This window comes from Pygoscelis adeliae, unplaced genomic scaffold, assembly GCF_000699105.1.
Source record: "Pygoscelis adeliae isolate BGI_AS28 unplaced genomic scaffold, ASM69910v1 Scaffold263, whole genome shotgun sequence".
NCBI lineage: Eukaryota > Metazoa > Chordata > Aves > Sphenisciformes > Spheniscidae > Pygoscelis > Pygoscelis adeliae.
In genome coordinates, this window is record NW_008824552.1 from 1,546,413 (window position 1) to 1,566,229 (window position 19,817).

The window sequence follows — 19,817 nt, forward strand, 5'->3', positions numbered from 1 at the left end:
CTGTCCTCTATGCAGTAAATAATCAAGTGTACCTTGCCATCGAATCTTGTTCACTGCCGCATTTACCATTGAACTTTGTTAATTCACGCTTTAACTCACTGTTTTCTATCAATAAAGTATCGTTGCTTCTCTCTTACGAGTGAAGTACAGTCTCACTCCATCCGCGACAACTTTGCATGTTGCTTATTGCTGAGCACCATGCCTCTCATTTCCAGACGCTCTTGATTTCAGGGCTCCTTTCAGCTTCATGCCTCTCCTTCGGAGCAGAGCACCAGCCTTGGTAGCACAGGGCCATCATCACGCGCTTGTGAATGGTGTATTTCCCCGATTGATTCAGTGTGCTCAGAGCGATGCTTTTGATCAAGCACAGAGAGGGGCCTCTGAATGTGAGCACCTTTGATGTAAAGACACAACCCATTTTGTCTGTGCTTCACCTTCAGGGCTTTCAACTCCTTGCAAACACTGGAGAAGCCCTTGAAAACAGCCAGTTACTTACAAAATAACCTTCTTCCAGAACCCACTTTCTCACCATTTCCCATATGAAGCTTTCCAATGGTCCTCCTTATCCTCTTTTATTTCATGACAGCTTTCACGCGGACAGTGTGGTACCAGCCGTGACCAGTAATTGCTTCGTTCACTCACATTGGTCCTTGTTTTACCTAATTAGGAGGAGATTTCACAGTACAGCCATCTGCTCCAGTGCCTTGTGCTGCCTCTTTCCCAGACTCCCCCGAGACAGCCTTGATGGTCCCAGTATTTACCGATACGGTACCATGGTACTAATCCAGTTGTTGGGGAGCTGGAGTCATCAGCTGGTCCTCCTCATTACATCACTACTGATGCACAAATGATGCTGATGGTTTCCCAAGCTTGCAGAGGGGGGAGTGAGGAAACAGAGAGTGTTTTCTACACTCATTTTCTCATTTCCTACAGTTCACCTCCTTTTGTGCCTCCTGCAGGCTGGGATAGCTTCTAAAGAAAGGTGGGTCGACTGGAAGTGGCATGGACTTGAGTATTGCACTGTCAAAAGTGATAGGCTTTAATGGACCTAATTCTGCTCCCCGGTACACCCGTGCAGCCCTGGTGACTTGTGGTCGTGTGTTTTATGGTTTCCTTAAAAAATGCGTGGGCATATTAAGCTTTGTCCTCTTCCCAAAGAAGCTACCTCCCAGTGCTCCCACGCTGTCCCCCTAAATTGTCAGCCCAGTTTAGTCTTTCTGTGATGCTTTCAAAGCAACCTTCCCCACAGCACCCAGGGCAATTTCAGTGTAATATCCCCATGTTTCCTCCCCAGTAATTCTACATATGTCACGCAAACTCTGGAGCAGGAGCTCCGCACCTTACCATCCACAGCACAAGTCAAATTTACATCTAGATTTTGCAGCCCTTGAAATAAGACAGTATTAAGGGTAAAGATGGGGGGAAAATCCGACTCAGCCCTTCATTGCTTTCCCTTAGCTCAGTAAGCCTTTATCTTAAGATCCTCGCTCAAGCCTCAGCTCTCTTCTTTCATCTACTTAGTTCCCACCCAGATCTATTATGGTTCTTCCAGTTAAGAAGAATTACGACCTCTTAATTTCAACTAAAGAAATACTCAATGGGTACATTGCAGAGGAAGGCATAAAATGGAAAGCAGAATTCAGCCCTCTCTGTCAAAGCCAGCAACAGGCTAGTCACTTTTGCGTGCTAAAAAACACACTTTAGATTCATTATATATATATATAAAATCTTGTAAAGAAATAGCACAAGCTCAAATACATACACACACATAGGCGCAGCAGAGGCAGGTGATTGGACCAAATGTAGGTTAACCTTGCATTCATCCACGTTCTGTATTGCATTATTCGAGGCTGTGTGGTTGTCACACCGCCTATGTCGCGTGTGGCACATCTCCCTACGCCTGACTTCACCTGCTTGTGTTACGCGTTTGGGACACAGTGGAAATGCAGCTCATCAAGCCAGAGAACCGTTTGCTCTGAAATATTCATCGTGTTGGATCTGGTACCCCAGCTGATGGATTCAAGGGATTTCTGCCCGAGTAGTTGTTGCAAAAAATATCTGCACCAGTCGGTGGGAAACCACAAACCTGTGTGCAGCGGGGACGCCACTCGCAGGCATGCCTTGTGGATGGATAATGTATAAAAGGTCACGGATTTGAATTCTTTCCTTTTCTGAGAATAAGATATTATGCATCCGAAGCACGTATATATAAGACATTTGGATTACGTGTTATTTTCTATATTTTACTTCGTAGGCTAAAATAGGATAATGGGTGTCTATGGAGCCTAAGCATATGTGCGTGCTTTGCTTTCACAGGCAATATTTTAGCTTGGAGACTCTGAGCTGTTGAAGTGTAAGATCACTTAGGAGGTACTTGGTTGTTACTACACTCAGATTTCAGTGGTCTAACAGAAAATAAGAGGCCATCCTGGTTACAGCTTGGCCTTTAAGCTGGCCTGCAGGCTTCTCTATCTTGTAGGCGTCTAGGAGACATACCCATCGGTGTGAGCAGCAAATGAGGCTGTGACCTTGCTTCAGTATCTCCGTCGGCTCTGCAGAAGCACTGAAGGGGGAAAGGGGGATGCTGCCAGGAGACGATAGGGTTAGACCATGTGTTTACCTGCCATGGGCAGTATGTACAGAAGAAATATGTGGTATTCAGGATTTTCTTTGCACTGGGCTTTCAGCAGCATGTTACTGCTCCAGCCCAGTGCAAGGGAAAAACCTGAATACCACATACTCGGGGCACTAACTTTGCCATGGGGCTTGGTTTACTATTCTCCTACTTAGCGGTCAAGGTCCTTGTTCCTCAGTGCCTCTTCCATGAAAGTTCATGGGGATCCTGATCCATGATCTCCCTTTTCCTAGCATTTGCCTTGTTGCCATCTTGGACATGTAAACCTTTTGAAATCAGGTGACTAGGTCTTCTATTAAAGCCCACACCAGAATTGCTTTCATGTATTAGCTGAAACTCAGACTGTGACTAGTTTCTTCATTTTCCATGTGTACAGTTAAGTTTTAGGACACCTGGTGCCCAATCAGCGTATGAAGGATATTCAGATACAGTCATATAGTAGCTACTACAGTGAGGAGCAAATAATAATGCCTCAGGTCATCAATGCAGTGGCAAAACAATAGCTGCTATTTAAGTTTCACCATCTTCCTCCTTTACCCCTTTTACTGCTGAATCTATTTCTACTCCTGTGCCAGGATGAGCAATTACACTGTCATGCAGACTAGAAATGAAATCAAAGAGCAACACTAATTTTGAGCCGCATTAGAAACACAGAAAGAAGGGAAGTACTGATTCCCCGAAGGAAGCAGAAAAATACAGCTAGTCGAATAACATTGCTGCGACAGAAGAGCTATTTCATGTCAAACAGCTATGTACCTTCCTTTGGAGAGACCCATCCTTCTGCATCTGTGATTTGGATAATTGAACAAATTCAGACGAAATCTTACCTGTCGTCCCCAGCACCACCCGTCTCCATCTTTTGCCTCAAGGGCAAACCTTGCGGTTCCTATGCAGCTGAACTGCAGTATCACTAAAGCATCCCCAGCTTGGAGAAGGGCCAGGATCCAGGGAACAGGAGCTGGCGATGAGCTCAAGCGGCTTCACGCCAGAGCTTCCAGGAAAGTCAGGGCGGGAGGGTTTCCCCAGCAGTCCCTGCCCAGCACTACGAGGGTAAATGGTCTTCTTGAAAACCCCCAGCGGTGTGAATGGAGCAATTTGGACCAGAGCTGTTGTCAGCAGCGCTGGACAGTGAGATGCAGCGTCCTTCATCTCCTTGGGCAGCAGCTCTTCGGTTCTGTAACCGTCTGGCCTGTCGTTGCTGAAAGGTGATGCTGTTGGATTCCCCCCCCCATCCCACTGCTGGATCTCTGGGGTGGTCTGATCATACTATGAGTTTGTGAAATGCAATTGCTTCATTTGACCTAAAAAGCTTCATTTTCATTTTCATTTCATTTTCCCCAGCCTTAGCACATCTTACTGCACCAGATTCCCCTCTTACAAGTCACATCATGTGTGACTGTGTTCAGTTTTGGGCCCCTCACTCCAAGAAGGACGTCGAGGTGCTGGAGCGTGTCCAGAGAAGGGCAACGAGGCTGGTGAGGGGTCTGGAGAACAAGTCTGCTGAGGAGCGGCTGAGGGAGCTGGGGTTGTTTAGCCTGGAGAAAAGGAGGCTGAGGGGAGACCTCATGGCTCTCTACAACTACCTGACAGGAGGCTGTAGCGAGGGGGGGGTCGGTCTCTTCTCCCAAGTAACAAGCGATAGGACGAGAGGAAACGGCCTCAAGTTGCGCCAGGGGAGGTTTAGATTGGATGTGAGGAAAAATTTCTGTACTGAAAGAGTGGTTAAACATTGGAACAGGCTGCCCAGGGAAGTGGTGGAGTCCCCATCCCTGGAAGTATTTAAAAGACGTGTAGATGAGGCGCTTAGGGACATGGTTTAGTGGGCATGGTGGTGTTGGGTCGACGGTTGGACTCGATGATCTTAGAGGTCTTTTCCAACCTTAATGATTCTATGATTCTATGATTCTATGACCATGGATTCACATACAGCTTTTGCAGTGTGGTCCACCAAGCTCTGATTCAGGAAGTCATTTATGCCCGTATTTACATGTAAGGAGCAGCTAAGAGCCACTGTGCATGTGCTGAAGTGTTTTGCTGAACTGAGATAATGCATTTTTAATTCGTCTCTTGTTTGTGTCTTCAGACACTTGAAACGAGGTGCTGAAAACCTCTCTCCACCAAGAATCCCACTAGACCCAAAGGCTCACGAGGCCACCACCCGAGCACAGCTTCAGTGTGCTGTTTTGCATGGGGATGGGCAGAGGCAGGCAGACTTTAGCCGGAGACAGACCCGGCACGCAGTGTCGCCTCAGGCAGCTGCCGGTTTCTCTGTATCCCATCAGATATTTGAATGAGTTCATTGCACTCCACATGAATTGCACTGAAAAATCTTTGCACTTGAAGAAGAGCAGAATTTACAACACCGTGTTGTCTTTGCAAGTTCTTCCACTTTTCCTAATATGAAGGTTTCTTCTCAAGGGTTTTTTTCCCCTGGGACTTTAATGGATGAACCTAGATAATTCATGTGTTCCATACCTTGATGTAGCTGTGCGGTTGTGCACATTGTCTTGCAAGGGAGTCAGATACATGGTGCTCTTTGGCCCGGCAAACTCTCACAGGAGCACTTTGGCTCTCCTCATGCTGTTCAGGTTTCTGCAGCCCATCCAGACCTGCCTGTGGCAACACTCTTCCCAATCCTAACCTTGCTACAGCACCCTGTCGATGAAGATGCTTTTGTGTCAAAGCATCCATGCCATGAGCTGCTTTGTTTGTTTAACCTTGTGGCAAATTTTAGTCATCTGCCCGTTTGGAGGACAAGGGGAATGAGACACTGCTCTTGCTCCAACAAACTAGAGGATAGACGTACAGGCCATTAAATGGGATGTTAGCAGAGCTTCGGCCTGGCCCTGACCCATTTTCCAGGGGTGAACGTGACATTTACAGATGGGTTGTTTCTACAAGCATGCTCAGAAATGTCAGGTTGTGATCACCCTGGGAGCTTTCCTAACAGGCTGCATTGACTGGCTTCATTGGTGACACCAACAATGAATTCACCAACTTTACAGGCTTGAGCATGTACGAAGATACCACAGCAGCTTCTGTATGGAATGGCCAACATGTGTCCCTTCATCAGCAGGGCCCATAAGCTTATAACATCAAGGGAAATTCAGAGAGGTATAAACTGGCAAATCTCCGTGGGGTTGTGATTCACACCAGGAGGGTTCCTGAGGTCTCACTGCCGTTGGGTTTAACCTCTTTTTATATCTCCAGATGGACCTTTCTCTGGTTTCTGGCATTTCTGCAGTGGGATGTCCCGGTGTTATCTTCCCCAGAGTCCCCGCTTTTCCCTTTGGTGGGTATTTAGCCACCAGGAGGTAGGGAGGGCCTTGGGCTGCTGGGCTGTAGCAGATGCTGATGGATATCCTTTACCTGGCTCAGCCTGTGCTTTCCCCATGGCTGGCTGAGCAGAGGCACTTGGGTGAACGCTGCAGGCTGAAGAGTGGAGCTAAGGTGAAGGTAGCAGTGGAAGGAAGGAGATGATCATGAGGGTGCTGGTTTTTACCCTGAGGTCCACGAAGTGGACTTTGTGTGTCAGAGGTGCCCAGATGTGCCACATAGTCTGAGTGTGGGGATTTATCTCACCCTTTACTATCATACGCGGACCTCTCCACGCCGTTCAGTATCCCAGTGGCTGGCTATTCGTCACGGATGGTCCTCAGCTCTCCTACTTCTCTGTGCTGAGACATGAGCAGTGTTACGCTTGGGGTTACTCTCCCACAACTACATTGCTCTCTGAGCTCCTTGGCCCTCTGCGGTGTTCACCGTCACCTTCAGTCATGTGTTTGTGACGTTTTAGACATGACAGCATGGGCAATAATTCTGCCTCCTTGAAAGGCCATGCTCCATGGCCCTCGGGCAATGCAATATCCATGATTTGTGGTCTGCTGACTCAAGCAACTTTTATAAATGGATCACAGCATGGTTCTGCTCTGCCAAATGACTTGACTTCATCCTTTTCCGTACATTAATCATATCTTGCTCATAGCCTGCTTCGGCCGGTGCTAAAGTCACCTTGTTGAAGGCTCAGCGCTTTCTTCCTCTTCTATGCCAGTGCTGTACTTGATGGGCCCTAACCAGGGATGCCCACAGACACTGGTCCCTCCCCATCCTGCTCACACTTACTCCATTGTGCATTGTCCAAGTTTCAAATTCATGCATTAACATATCACATTGTTTTAGTCTTTGCACACAATTAGATATTGGCTCGTCCAAACTGACTTGCTCTGTGTACATATATATATGTGTGTGTGTGCATGTCTTAGAGGTTGATTATTAATGTTTGGGAAAAAATAATCTTGGGCACCAGGAGCTTCATTATACCATTCACAGCCTCAGGGCAGCTTTACAGTAAATTATTGTGTACAAGATAATAGCATGGGCATTAGAAGATAAAGCTGTCATTAAGCATCCATGGAGGAGCTGGAGACAGGGCACTCGATGCAGCAGAGAATGAGGGGGTAGTTCTTGCAGTTGTGGTGGCAAATTTTGTATGTTGACAAGACCATTGCAATAGGAGTTGGTTGGAATTGACCTTTTAACCAAAGGGGGCTGGGGTGGGAGATGGGGTGAAATGGTTGAAGCCAGTGTCTTGGGGTGCAGGGGGCATATTGTGTTGCAGGAACATGTCAGGCTGTCAGAAGCAGCAAGGAATCATCCAGGTCCGGGATTTTAGACTTTTTTCTCTGGGAGGCAAGAACACGTTGTGCCGTTCATTATTGCACGAGGGACCTCAGCATGGGGCAGTGTTCCTTTATTGCTGAAAATGTGTTAGGAGTCATGTTTTGGCTCTTGCAGAACAGTAACCATCGATCAGGCTTACCTTTAAAATTAATCGTGTTTGCAGGAGGATAGACAGCCCGTTTATATTGAATCCAAATGGAATTTTTCTGTTCACATTAGAAAAGAGAACAGCTTTAGGATCAAAACGTGTGCATGCTCCTCATATGAGCAATCCTTTGTGAGCAGAATTTACTCGCAGTCCAGCTAGTTCAATGTCTTCTGGCTGATCGTGGCCAGGACCAGACAACTGGAGCGAGATTGGAGGAGATTCCTATAGTGTGGAATAGCTCCTGCTTCAGCCCATAGTTTGTAGAGGACAGCTAAATGCTGAAGAGCAGTGTTAATGATTATCTCGAGGATGTGTTGCTGAAATTTCCTTTGATACCTCTGAATATTCTCAATATCCATCTAAACATTAACTTAATTAAATGTCATTAAATGCTGGACTTCAGTGACCTCCTTTGGCATTGAGTTCCAGAGTGTGACCAGGCATTATCATTGATTTTGGGTTTCCCACTGTTTCATTTCACTGAACACCTCTTTTCCTGCATTGAGAGGGAAAAGGGAGCTGGAGAATATTTGGGAGCAAATGATAACTACTCTATTTCAGAAAGGCAAAATAATTTGAAAATCCCAGACAAATTTGCTACTTAGTTTGGCCAAAATGTATATGTTTTTCATTGCTGTTTTGTTCACAGGAATATTAAGGAGAAGTGAGATGTTCTGAAACATTCCTTGTGAAGCAGTTTGATGTTTTGCTTCATAAGGGGATTGATAGTCCTTTTGTGTTGTCCTGAGTAGAATGAGGAAAAAATGGGATGGAAAAGAATTAAAGAAAGTGAAAAAGAAACATAAATTTTAATTTTAGAATGAATGAAGCATTTCAGGCCAAACATTTTGTAAAGGATTTTTTTTTCCCAGTGAAAAATCTGAATATTTTTCATTTTTGGTTGAGCCATAGTTTTTCAAATTAAGCTAGAAATATCCCTTCTGTGCAGGACTCCACCATGAAGTTCTTGGTCTCCCTTTTCTGTGCCATTCATTATTTCATATGTCCACATCAGGATGGGGGAATTGGGCTGTCTCAGTGCCGGTAAAACTGCTGTCAGCAGAATACGTTTAACATCCTGTGCTGATTCTGAACAAACGTAACCTCTCTTTAAAGTCCTTCAGAGTAGGTGGAAACCTTGAAGTGGTTAAACCTGGCCCCGTCTCCCCCTCCTTCCGCCTCTTGGCTTTGTTCTGGCACCAATAGATGAAGGCAATCAATGCCTACGCGAGTGTTGGGGAGCATCTCCAGCGATGGCTGCGTGCCATAGCTTGGAGCTCACATCAACCCATGTCCCCTGGCTGGGGTGGAGGAAGATGTTGAGGTCACCTTCACCTGCAATCACCTTTAGCAATCCTCAGCCAAGGGGAAAATGCAATTAAAATAAAATAACCAGGGTGGATGAAGCCCCACGCAAGGGCAGTATGGTATCCACTGATATACGTGGAGAGTAACTCTTGGCTTTGATGAATATAGATCAGGCCACCACTTTGCCAGGCCACTGTCATCTTACAAGAAGATCTGCTACCTATTAATTTGCAAGACGTCTGCCCCATCCTATGCAGCTCTATGTGCTCGTCAGGTCTGTAGATGGCTAAACTCCCTTTATCTTCACTGGGAATTTTTCCTGTTGGACTTGGCTTGCAAAAGGTCATCTGATGCCTTATATACTCCCATTTGTTGAGTTTCATTTCAGTTTCCATTTCAGGTCAGCACGGGGTTCCCGATTGATTCTAATTATTCTTTGTTAGGCTGGGACCAGAGCTAGGCAGAAAATTAGGAGACGTGTGATTTGCTGCTATTTCAGTTCAACCCCTCCTTTTCATTCCAGGATAGCAATTCTTAAAATCTTCCTCAGCAAAATTAAGAGCAGTGAAAACCCCTTAGATAAAGAATTACGGAGCTGGACTAAGCTGTGCCTGTTGGGTATGTCCGTACTGGTGCTAGTCCATGCTCGTGACTCATCCTTGCAGCGTGAGCAAAGGCTTTTGCTCAGGTTTAACGGGAGCTTTGAGGCTGAGCTCTTTTAGGATGGGGTCTAGCACGCTCCTGAAATACTTTCAGAGCTAATTTTCTGTGGAGTGGTCTGCGGTGGTCCAGACACCGCTATGACCTGTTGTTCTCAGAACAGGGAGAAATAACATTTTCAGGGCTCCTTTCAGATTGCAGCCAGAATCTGTAACTTTTGGGCACCTTTCCCACAAATTGGCCTTGGGCTGTTAAATAGTAGTGAGGGAGGTCTCAGAACTGCAGGGGCTTTCCCCAAGCCAGGGTTAGTTTTAGTGTTACAGGAGCAACCGAGCTGATACCTTAGAGAACAGATATTTTTCCTAGTCCCAGAATGCCAAAAAAAATCAACTCTTAAAGCTGCTGCTTTTCGCCTCACTTCTTTGCTGCACATAAGGAGTGTATAAATTTATAAAGCAGCATCTCTGGGTGACATTAATATCCTGGAGCATCAGGCCAGTTCCGTCTTCCTGCCCTAAGAGGTTGTAGCCGTGCCGTGCACCGTTTGGACAACATGAGCTCATGGTGACATAGGACCGTATCAGACAGACGTTTGATGGAGAGTCACCAGACCTAGAAGGGGGATTTATGACACCTTCCTGAGACGTTCCCCCAACCCTACAATCAATAGAGACGCAGACCCCAAGTAGGGCACCTGTCTCCTCGTTCGTACCTTTGCATTAGTAAATTCAATGCGTCTGGCACTCAAACGTGGTGATCCAGGCTGTGAAGTTGCTAGCGCACTCCTGCCTACGTTTTTGGCCCAGGGTAACTAGTACTTTTCCAAGCAATTGTTGGGCTGGGTTCAGGAGCTGGCATATTCCAAGGGCAGTTCCCAACGGGTTGTTTTGCCTCACTCATCTGTGGTGGAGACAGAAAGATTTAGGAATTAGTACTTTTGTGCTAATTAACCGTGGTAAGTTGAGTTTCTGGGCACTGACGCAACCAGCACAGAATAGCCTGTGTCTATTCTAGTAACACTTTTTTGCAGTTTATGTGTTGCCTGAATATCAAAAATAGGCACTGAGATCAGCTTGCTGCACCAGACATAGCTGTAGTAAATGGTCTGTTCCTCTCCTCCTTCCACTGCCTCTGCAAGCTCTGGAGAGCAGATATGCAGAACTGGGCACGCTGGGTGCTTGAGCGTGGTCACAGCAGGGAGTAGCTGGTCCATCCCAGGTGTGGTAGGTCTCCATATGAACGTGGCCCATGCTCTCTCACGTGCTTGAAGGGACCGGCTCTAGTGTAATAGCTGGTGATGTGAAATCATGCATAATTCGCCTGAAAAGGATTTAGAATAGAGCCATAGAATCATAGAATGGTTTGGGTTGGAAGGGACCTCTAAAGGTCATCTAGTCCAACCCCCCTGCCATGGGCAGGGACATCTTCAACTAGAGCAGGTTGCTCACAGCCCCGTCCAGCCTGACCTGGAATGTTTCCAGGGATGGGGCATCCACCACCTCTCTGGGCAACCTGTTATTTCTAGATGTGCACTGAATCTGTGTGACATACCTGGTATTTACAACTTCTTTGTCAACACTGTAAAATATTTCAGGATCAATAGCCTTCTATCCTCCACTTCCAGAGAAGATCGTGGCTGAGCTATTTCAGAGCTGGTGGACATACTGCATCAGCATGCATCCACCTAAGAATGGCTATTGGTCTATCCTTTGCTTGCAAAGCCAGGCTCATCTTGGGAGGTGCAGGGTAGTCAAGGGTCCTGTCGCCAAGTACAGCGGAGCTGAGTACTCACAGAATTGTTACATCTGCATTAAGACCAGCAAAGCAAGGAAGGAGAAGAGCAGAGGAATTCATGCTCATTTTTAAGTCAGATGAGATCAGTTGTTGCATTAACAGCCCAGCTCTGTTGCATGATCTCTTGCTTTAGCGTTTCAGCAACCAGCCCATGGGAGTGCAGAAATGCATTCCCTGCCAGCCCACAGGTAGCACGAGGCTTTTTTCCTCCCTTTTCCCCACCTCGTGTGTCTGCCTTGTCTACAGAGATCACAGGCTTTTCAGGGAGCAGCCCGTCTCTTTCTGTAGGTTTGCATAATGCGGTGCATAATGAGGTTGCCAGGCACTATGGTAACAAATACGATCACGCTGCTTCAAAGCTCACCTCCATATAAACCAGCATTTTATGAGCAGCAGAATGAATAAGTCCTGGTTTATGTTCCGTCTTTAAAGTCCAGCCCCTACGTGCACGGTACTACAGCCTCCATCCTTTGTCTCTGGTTCTGTAGATGCAAGCTGTGCTTAGGTTGCTGGTGGTCCGTGTGGGCTGGTTGTCCAGCTGGCCTTAGAATGAGTGAGAAAATGAATTTTACCTGTCTTTCCCTCAGCTGAAGAACACCGTTTGGATGCTCCTCCTGTGCCCACTCACTGATTTGGAGGAAAGGTGTTGTGATTTTCACCTCTGAGATTTCTACCCCTGCCACAAATACGACAGAAAATAGCTAACGATGCAGAAGTTGCTAGGACGGAATCTGAGTGACAGATAGACATGGGCAGAGAGAAGTAGTGCATGATTTTATTTCCTTTTGGAAAGCAGTTGAAAATATATAGTCTACTTTGGAACAAAAGTGGATCCTAGGAAGAAGCCTCTTATCTTCTGAGGAGCTTAGGATGAACTTTGAGTTTGCCAGCAATGTATTCACGTCTTTAATCCAGTTCTTTAAAGATGTTTCCTCTTCCTTTCTCTCAACTCTTCATGCAGGAGGGATATTTTAACAATGGACTGCAGAGAAATACCTGTGGGCAAATGGGTGACATTCACTGAACAGGAAAGAAGGGGACACAGCTGAGCCCATTCATGTTATTGCTCGTTCAGTGGAACAGTTTCATGAAGAACAGCATCCTTCAAACAGGCAGTGTCCCTGGGCCTTTGGCAGTATTATCCAAGCCCAAGAAGGGCTGAATAGTAAAAGAGGGGGAGGGAAATGAAGAAATACAGGGAAAATAAAAAATAGATGTAGGTAGAATCAACGCTAAGAAAGGATGGAGAGTTGGAGATGGGATTTGGCTTATAGATTAAGATACCTACATTTAAGGGTGTATGTGTGAGTGTCTTCACATGTGCTAGATGTTTGTATTCCCATCAGTGGACATCTAGTCAGTTAACAGAGCCCAGAGGCATTCAGCTCATCCTAAAGCAGTCACCCATCTTTGGCATAGGGAAGGGCTCTCCAAGCTCCACTGACTGTGTTGGCCAGTCCGCATTGACTACCACAAGGACACAGTCACCCTGCAGATGTGGTGAGACCTTAACATAGGTGTCTTAGGAGGAGAAACACACCCAGGAGACTGTTGCAACCAGCAGTCATCTTGGAAGAGAAAGGTTTTTTTCCGTCTTTGCGGTGGGTTTATGTGAATGGGAAATGTAGTACTGGGCGGGCAGGGAGCTGCACTGATCCTGCAGGTGAAGGGATCGTTTAGTACTCGTCCCTGAGGACAACAGATGCACTTCTGCAGCCTAGCCTCCCTGTCTAAGCGGGTCCTCTGATGACCGATGAAGTGGGCATGTCCATACTGAAGCTTTCCCGAGCCTCTGGACTCAGTCCAACTGCTTATCTTCAGAAAAGTAGAAGCTGAATATCTCCATGACCATTTGTCAAATTTGGTTGAAGCTGATTAAGATGTTCAAAGCTATTATGGGAAGGGATTGACTGGCAGTACCCTCACACGGAGTTCATCTCCTTAACAAACCAGGCTGAAAACGAGTAACACAACCCAAAGGCGGTTGAGTGGAACAGGACAGGAGGGGCAGGGTCTGCAACTTAGAGGTCCCATTGCCTCAGAGGTGCCGAAATTAAGACAAGGGCTTTGATTTCCAAGGAAAATTCACCCCTTTGTGGAGGGCTTGTATCACCACCGTTAGGATAGCTCCTGGCTGGCACTGGAGCCTTAAGGACTAAACACTGCCTGGGACTATGTCTGAGCATGACCATCTAAGGTAGCAACACACTTGCTGTTTCTCCATCCCCATTCTCAGATGAATGGCAATTTTTAAAGAGAAAATGAAATGGTTTGCTTCCAAACTAGAAAGATGTTGGTGCTGCATTGGGAAGAACTAAAAAATGCACGAGAAGGAGGCTGTGGATGGGAACCAGAACATGTCCAGCAGATGCTAAAAATCTTTGAAATGTGTTTGGGTTTGGGTTTTTTCTCCAAAAAGTCACAGCTCTGTCCAAAAGAAATGGAAGATGATGTTATTTTTTCCAGTAACTCGGGAATTCACCATCAGCCAATAAAGAGAAGCCATAGCTCACAATACCTGATAAACCGTGCATTTCCTACTCTGCTTGAGTTTACATCTCAAGACAGCTTTATCTTAAACTATTCCTTTATGGAATTAACAAAAGCTGTTGTGCATAATTTGGTGCAATATAGGCAAAATGGTACAATTCACTACTTACAGGCATGGGTAAGGGGTGGCTGTAGAAAATCTTGGCTCCTTAGATTTCTGAAACACCCAGCTAGCAGGGAGATTTGCTGAGAAGTGCGTGTCCTGTGTTGAGTTGCAGAATATGAATTTTGACGTTCCTTTCTAAATATTCTTTTCCACCCTAACTGCAAGAGTCAGGAACTGCTTGCAGGTAGCTTCAGTGCAGAGATGAAGCTGTAGAGACAAAAAAGCATCTATGTTTTCAAAAAAAGGATCACAGTCACATCTGAAGCCAGCTTTTCAGAGGGCACCTGACCATTGTCACACAAGTGGCAAGTTGTCTGGTGCCCAGGACTGCCTGATTTTAGTAAACCGAATTTCATTTGAACTTCTCCTGATGTGTCAATGGGTTTTAGATGCGGTCAAAAATGATCTGTTGGGAGTCAGTTTCTTTGTAAACCTGACTGGATGGAGGCAAAAGCCCTTCCAAGTAGACCTTGCTGAGCTATGAGGGATTTCGTTCCCACATTACCATTACTCTCCTATTGGTTTAATTCCTGAACGCCTTTCTTTTTTGATCTTCAGAAACGAGTTCAGACCCTGGGTAGATGTCAAGCCTGTGAAAGCTATAAAAGCAAAGGCCCAGTACAAGCCGCCAGAGGAGAAAATGACCCACGAAACCAGTTACAGCGCTCAATTCAAGGGGGAAACCAGTAAGCCAGCTCCAGCCGATAACAAATTCCTGGAGCGCAGAAGGATACGCACTCTCTACAGCGAACCCTACAAAGAACCGCCAAAGGTGAGAAACACGGTGGAAGAGACCTAGGGCCATCACTGCTCCTGGCAGGACGTGTCCAACAGAGTAAGGCTGGGCTGAACGCTGCTTGCTGTCGTTCCCCTTATGGGGAATCTTCATTTCTGACCAGCGGGTGCATCTGGGGATCCATCTTGGAGATGGTGGTGGATGAAAAACTGAATATGAGCCAGCAGTGTGCGCTTGCACCCCAAAAAGCCAGCCGTATCCTGGGCTGCATCCAAAGCAGCGTGGCCAGCAGGTCGAGGGAGGGGATTCTGCCCCTCTCCTCTGCTGTGGTGAGACCCCCCTGGAGCACTGCGTCCAGCTCTGGGGTCCTCAGCATAAGAAAGACACGGACCTGTTGGAGCGGGTCCAGAGGAGGGTCACGAAAATGATCAGGGGGATGGACCACCTCTGCTATGGAGAAAGGCTGAGAGAGTTGGGGTTGTTCAGCCTGGAGAAGAGAAGGCTCCGGGGAGACCTTCTTGCAGCCTGTCAGTACTTAAAGGGGGCTTACAGGAAAGACGGGGAGGGACTCTTTATCAGGGAGTGTAGTGATAGGACGAGGCGTAACGGTTTTAAAATGAAAGAGGGTAGATTTAGATTGGACATAAGGAAGAAATTCTTTACTGTGAGGGTGGTGAGGCACTGGCACAGGTTGCCCGGAGAGGTGGTGGATGCCCCCTCCAGCGTTCAAGGCCAGGTTGGATGGGGCTTTGAGCAACCTGATCTAGTGGAAGGTATCCACTAGATGCCCATGGCAGAGGGGGTGGAATTAGATGATCTTTAAGGTCCCTTCCAACCCAAAACATTCTGTGATTCTGTGGGCTCTAATACAGGTTGATGCAATTTGGACACAATGCTGCCCTGTGCCAAACTGTAAAGAAGTGAGGGTAGGGCCCAGATGAAGAGGTTTTTGCGTTGTCATTTCCCAGGTGATTATCTAGACAGCTTTCTCTTTCTCCCTCCAAAACGATAGGCACGCCACATTACACTTTATCCCAGGAACAACTTGGTAAGAGCCAGATCTTCATCTGCAATTAATCCACTGCGCTCCACAGATTTTGACAGTAAGCACTTTTGGCTTTGATCAGACGATGGAGGACATGTGTCGAGAAGGGCCTGGGCTGAAATGTCTTCCAGCCCTGTTTTCTAGGAGCAGCGGAGGACCTGCCTATACATGGAGTCGGTCTGTGCAGTTTTAGTCCTTCCCAGAGTTTGTGGGTGCTTAGATTTGTGAGGTCTCAGAGGGATGGCAGGGCCAGCATGGAGGAGCTGAAGGCTTCTGTTCCTCCTTAATTTTGAAGCTGTCCTCGCTACTTTGGGAGCTGTAGAAACAAGTGGATGCAAGACACTGTTGTGGACTTTGCTCAGGTGCAATTCGGTGTCCTGCACCCCGGCTACCCCAAGCAATCTATTGTAGCGATCTATTAGGGACAAGCAGACTGAGGAGTCACGTCCTGCAAGAAAGGTGGGGATTTGTACCAGCCTCGTTGTCCTGAGCATCATTTCTCTGCTTCGAATCCAGAGAGAGACAATCCCCTCTGGGCTTGCAAAACCCCTCTTGAAATCAGAGGGCAGGGCATAGCTGAGTAGATAAGTAACATTCATGCCGTTTCTGATCTAAATCCTGTTTTCCACCTGTCCTTGTGTCTCTCCTTCTCTCTCTCTCTCCATGTCTGTGTTGTCGTTTTGCATGTCGCCCTCCATGCAGGTGGAAAAGCCTAGCGTAAAGCCTTCCAAACCAAAAAAGACCACAACAAGCCATAAACCCCTGAAAAAGGCCAAAGACAAGCAGATTGCATCTGGCCGGGCTGCCAAGAAAAAGAGCGCCGAGACCTCCAACACAGCAAAGCCAGAGGACAAGGAGAAAAGTAAAGAGATGAACAATAAACTGGCTGAGGCAAAAGAGTAAATGTCACTGCACTTTCCTTTCTTTCTCCTTTTTTTTCCTTTTCTTTCTTTCTTTCTTTCCTTTTTTTTTTTCTTTGATTAAATAAAGGCCACAAAATTAATTAGAGGCTTCTAATCTGCTTTTTGTTCTGATTGTATTAGAAGCTTTTCTGTTTTATTTCCAAGGAGGATTAGGGAATCCTTGTTTCTGAAGTCAGGTTGTTCTGCTTTGCCTGCACAACACGGCTCTGCACAGAGTGAGGGACGTGGGAATGCACAAGTGGGGTCGTAGGAGATGAAGGTGATGGATCAACCGTGATTGCGTCCAACAGCCTGTCCCTTTCCTTGGGCTTGGTCCTTCAACGCTTTGACGGTGTGGAAGTGCCCGTCGAGCCATGGAGGGGCTGCGCTCTGATCCCATGAGGCCCTTCTGGAGTTGGCTGTTGTTTGGTCATCTCCCACTGGTGTCAGCAGGTGAAAGGTTTTGGAGGCAGAGAGGATCAGAGGTTCATTCGTGGTGCCATGGATCTGCCATAAATCCGCTAGAATCAGTGGTGTGGCCAAGAGTGATTTCCCCTGGTGACACCGGTGGGAATTCTGCTCCAAGAAGCAACAGGGGAGGAGATCCCGTGCAATTAAGGGGCCAAATCTTCCCCCAGGGTAGCTGGGGGATAGTTCTAGCTGCATCAAGGCAGCTTCACCCATCAACACCACTCAAAAGACTTTATTAAAAAAAAAAAAGAGTGAGGGAAGGCGCAGAGAGCAGTGAAGACTTCCCAAGCATGTGGCAGGTCAGACTAGGTTATCAGCAGGCTGTTCTTCCCTATTGTTTTCCCTAGGTTATGGATCTTTTTAGTTACTCTTGGTTTGTTTTGCATCTTGGTCTGCTTTCTTCACTTCTGGGGTGTCAGTAGACAGAGCTAGATTTCAGAAAGAGGTTTAGTTTGCAGACGTGGCCTTCCAAGGGGTAGAAAGAAATATGTCACCAAGGTTGGCTAGAGCTGTCAGCCCCCGTTGTTTTGACTCTACCAGCTGTTGGAGTCCATGTTGGCTCGTAAGCATCCTAAGAGGGCCATAAACCAGTTGCTGGGATCCCCAGGCTCCCTCCAGGCAAGATCTCAGGGTTTCAGTCCTATTTACTGTGCGCTTACTCTAGGAAATCCCTATGCCCAGCAAGACCAGTTTGGAAGCTGTAAACGCGGTGGGACCATTTGTCAGCAAGTATGGACTGGCCCAGCAGACTGGCGTCGCATACCCCAAAATTTGGGTCATTGAGTCAATGGGAGCTGGGAGACGTATGGTCCCAATCCGAATTTACGTGCCTAACTCCTGGATTGGGTCCTAAATACGTAAGGATTAATCTTGATCCCACCAAACTGAGCTGTTAAATGCTCCTGTAGCAGAGTAGCTGCAAGTCAAGATGCAGGGTTCTTCTTTATTTTTGCGGCTCAATATTTCTATCCTAACACGCAGTCCAGCGTGAAACTTTCAGACAACAGGCAATTGGGAAGAACGAAGAGAGAGATGTGAAGTAGGGTAGGGAGGTGGTGTAAGAGGAGAGTATCAGAACTGTGTTGCTGTAGAGGTGTTTGAGGAAAGTCTTGCTGCTAGGATATTTTAGAGATGTGAAACTGTCTAACACAAAAAGGGATGGGCCGGGAGGGTGAGGAGTCCCGGTTTTGGGGTCTCACCCCATTAGAATTGGGGTCTTTTGGAAACATAAATGAGTGGTGGGCTACAAGGCTGAGAGAAAGTTTCCAAAGAGGAGGAAAGCTCTGTGGTATACAGATAGTGACATTTGCTGGCCTTAGTAATGAATAAATGCCGAGTTCAGTGTATTGTGTGATGTGTCCTGTTTGCCTTGCGCTAACAGCCTAAAGCTTTGAGTATAAGTAAGTGTAGTGTTCTGAATTCAGTGGTGTATTTCCAAGCTTAGCTGTGTTAGAACTGTGTGCTATGAGCTAGTCAGGTTGTGTATGTGGAAAATATATATTCATATATAGAAATATATATATTTAAACCTCCGATGTTTAGGAGGAAACCAGGGAAATCCTCCAGGAAGTAAAACTGTGGAAATCTTTGCGAATGTAGTGCATTTTTTGATGTGCATGCTCCATGGAGACGCTGACCTGTCCATATTGACCATTGCTTTTCTGAGTGCTCAGAAGCCCCTGCAGCACCGCTCGAGTGCAAAGCTCAGCTCTGTCTCCAGAGCAGCTCGGTGAAAGGCTTGCGTTGAGCTGGTGGAGAGGAGTGCCGCTCACAGCTCTTCCCACCCCGTCGCACAAGGGACAACTGGCCAGAGAAGCCTGAGCTTCCAAGACTTGGTGTGATTCCTTGGCATTTAGATGCTTCATCCATCTTCACACTCCTCAGTAACGTCCTTTCCTATCGCAGGACATAGCAACAGCCGTGAAGATGACGTGTCACAGCAGGCAGAACATGTCAGGAAGGCACGTAGACAGTTACCGATAGCCCAACACACCAATCCCACTGTACATAAGAAAAGACCATGCCAAACAATTCTCCCAATTATTTTCTGGCCCAAAGCTTCACATTCAAAGAGGCAGCACACTTGCCACCATTTCACCTTGAATTCAATGGGAATTTAGCCCCTGACTTCAAGGCTAACCAAATTTTGCCCAAGGAACATCATTGAGATGCTCAGACCACCTAATGCAAGCATCTCCATGACTCTGGATCAGCCGCTCATCATCTAGGGCTTCAGGGTTGCTTCTTCTCAATGAAGAGCATCCATCACTGTTTGAATGAAACATGCACAGTGACTGGTCAGAATATGGCCTTAGATTTCCTTAATACATGAAGTTTTCGGTGGCATCTAACTACAAAGCTAAGTATGAAGTGCTAGCCAGTGGTCTAAATTCCCTCTCTAGTGAAGGAACTTTCCACGGGCCATTGAGCTACCTATTTTGGACACCTCTCTTTGGGTGGGATGAATGATCCTTGGAAGGTTTCAAATCTTTGCGGAAAGAGCCTGGGAGACTGGTAGGGCCTGGGGACCTCCCTCTCAGGCAGCAACAAAATAGGGATATAAATCCTGGCCTTTGCTCCAGGTGCACCAGGTCCTCAGCATACATCCAAACACCCAGTTTAGCACCGCATTGAATGCCAGGAACTGCAGCAGAGTCAGGCCTCGGGGTGAAATCCTGCATTGCTCTACCTTCCACAGACCTTATGCCCATCCAACCCACTCAGGTTTATCAGAAAGGAGACCAAACTGCCGTTTCAAGTTCTCTTTGGACTCTGAGCTTGT

General features: G+C 46.8%; 1 protein-coding gene across 1 annotated transcript in view; it reads left to right on the top strand.

Annotated features, from left to right (window-relative positions):
- MAP6 (microtubule-associated protein 6) overlaps window positions 1-19,817 on the top strand; it is a 49,789-nt gene that overhangs the window by 19,916 nt on the left and 10,056 nt on the right. Inside the window, exons 3-4 of the mRNA XM_009321956.1 lie at window positions 14,440-14,653; window positions 16,365-16,561. Of these exons, the coding sequence (XP_009320231.1) occupies window positions 14,440-14,653; window positions 16,365-16,561 (411 nt within the window). The remainder of the gene's footprint in view (window positions 1-14,439; window positions 14,654-16,364; window positions 16,562-19,817) is intronic.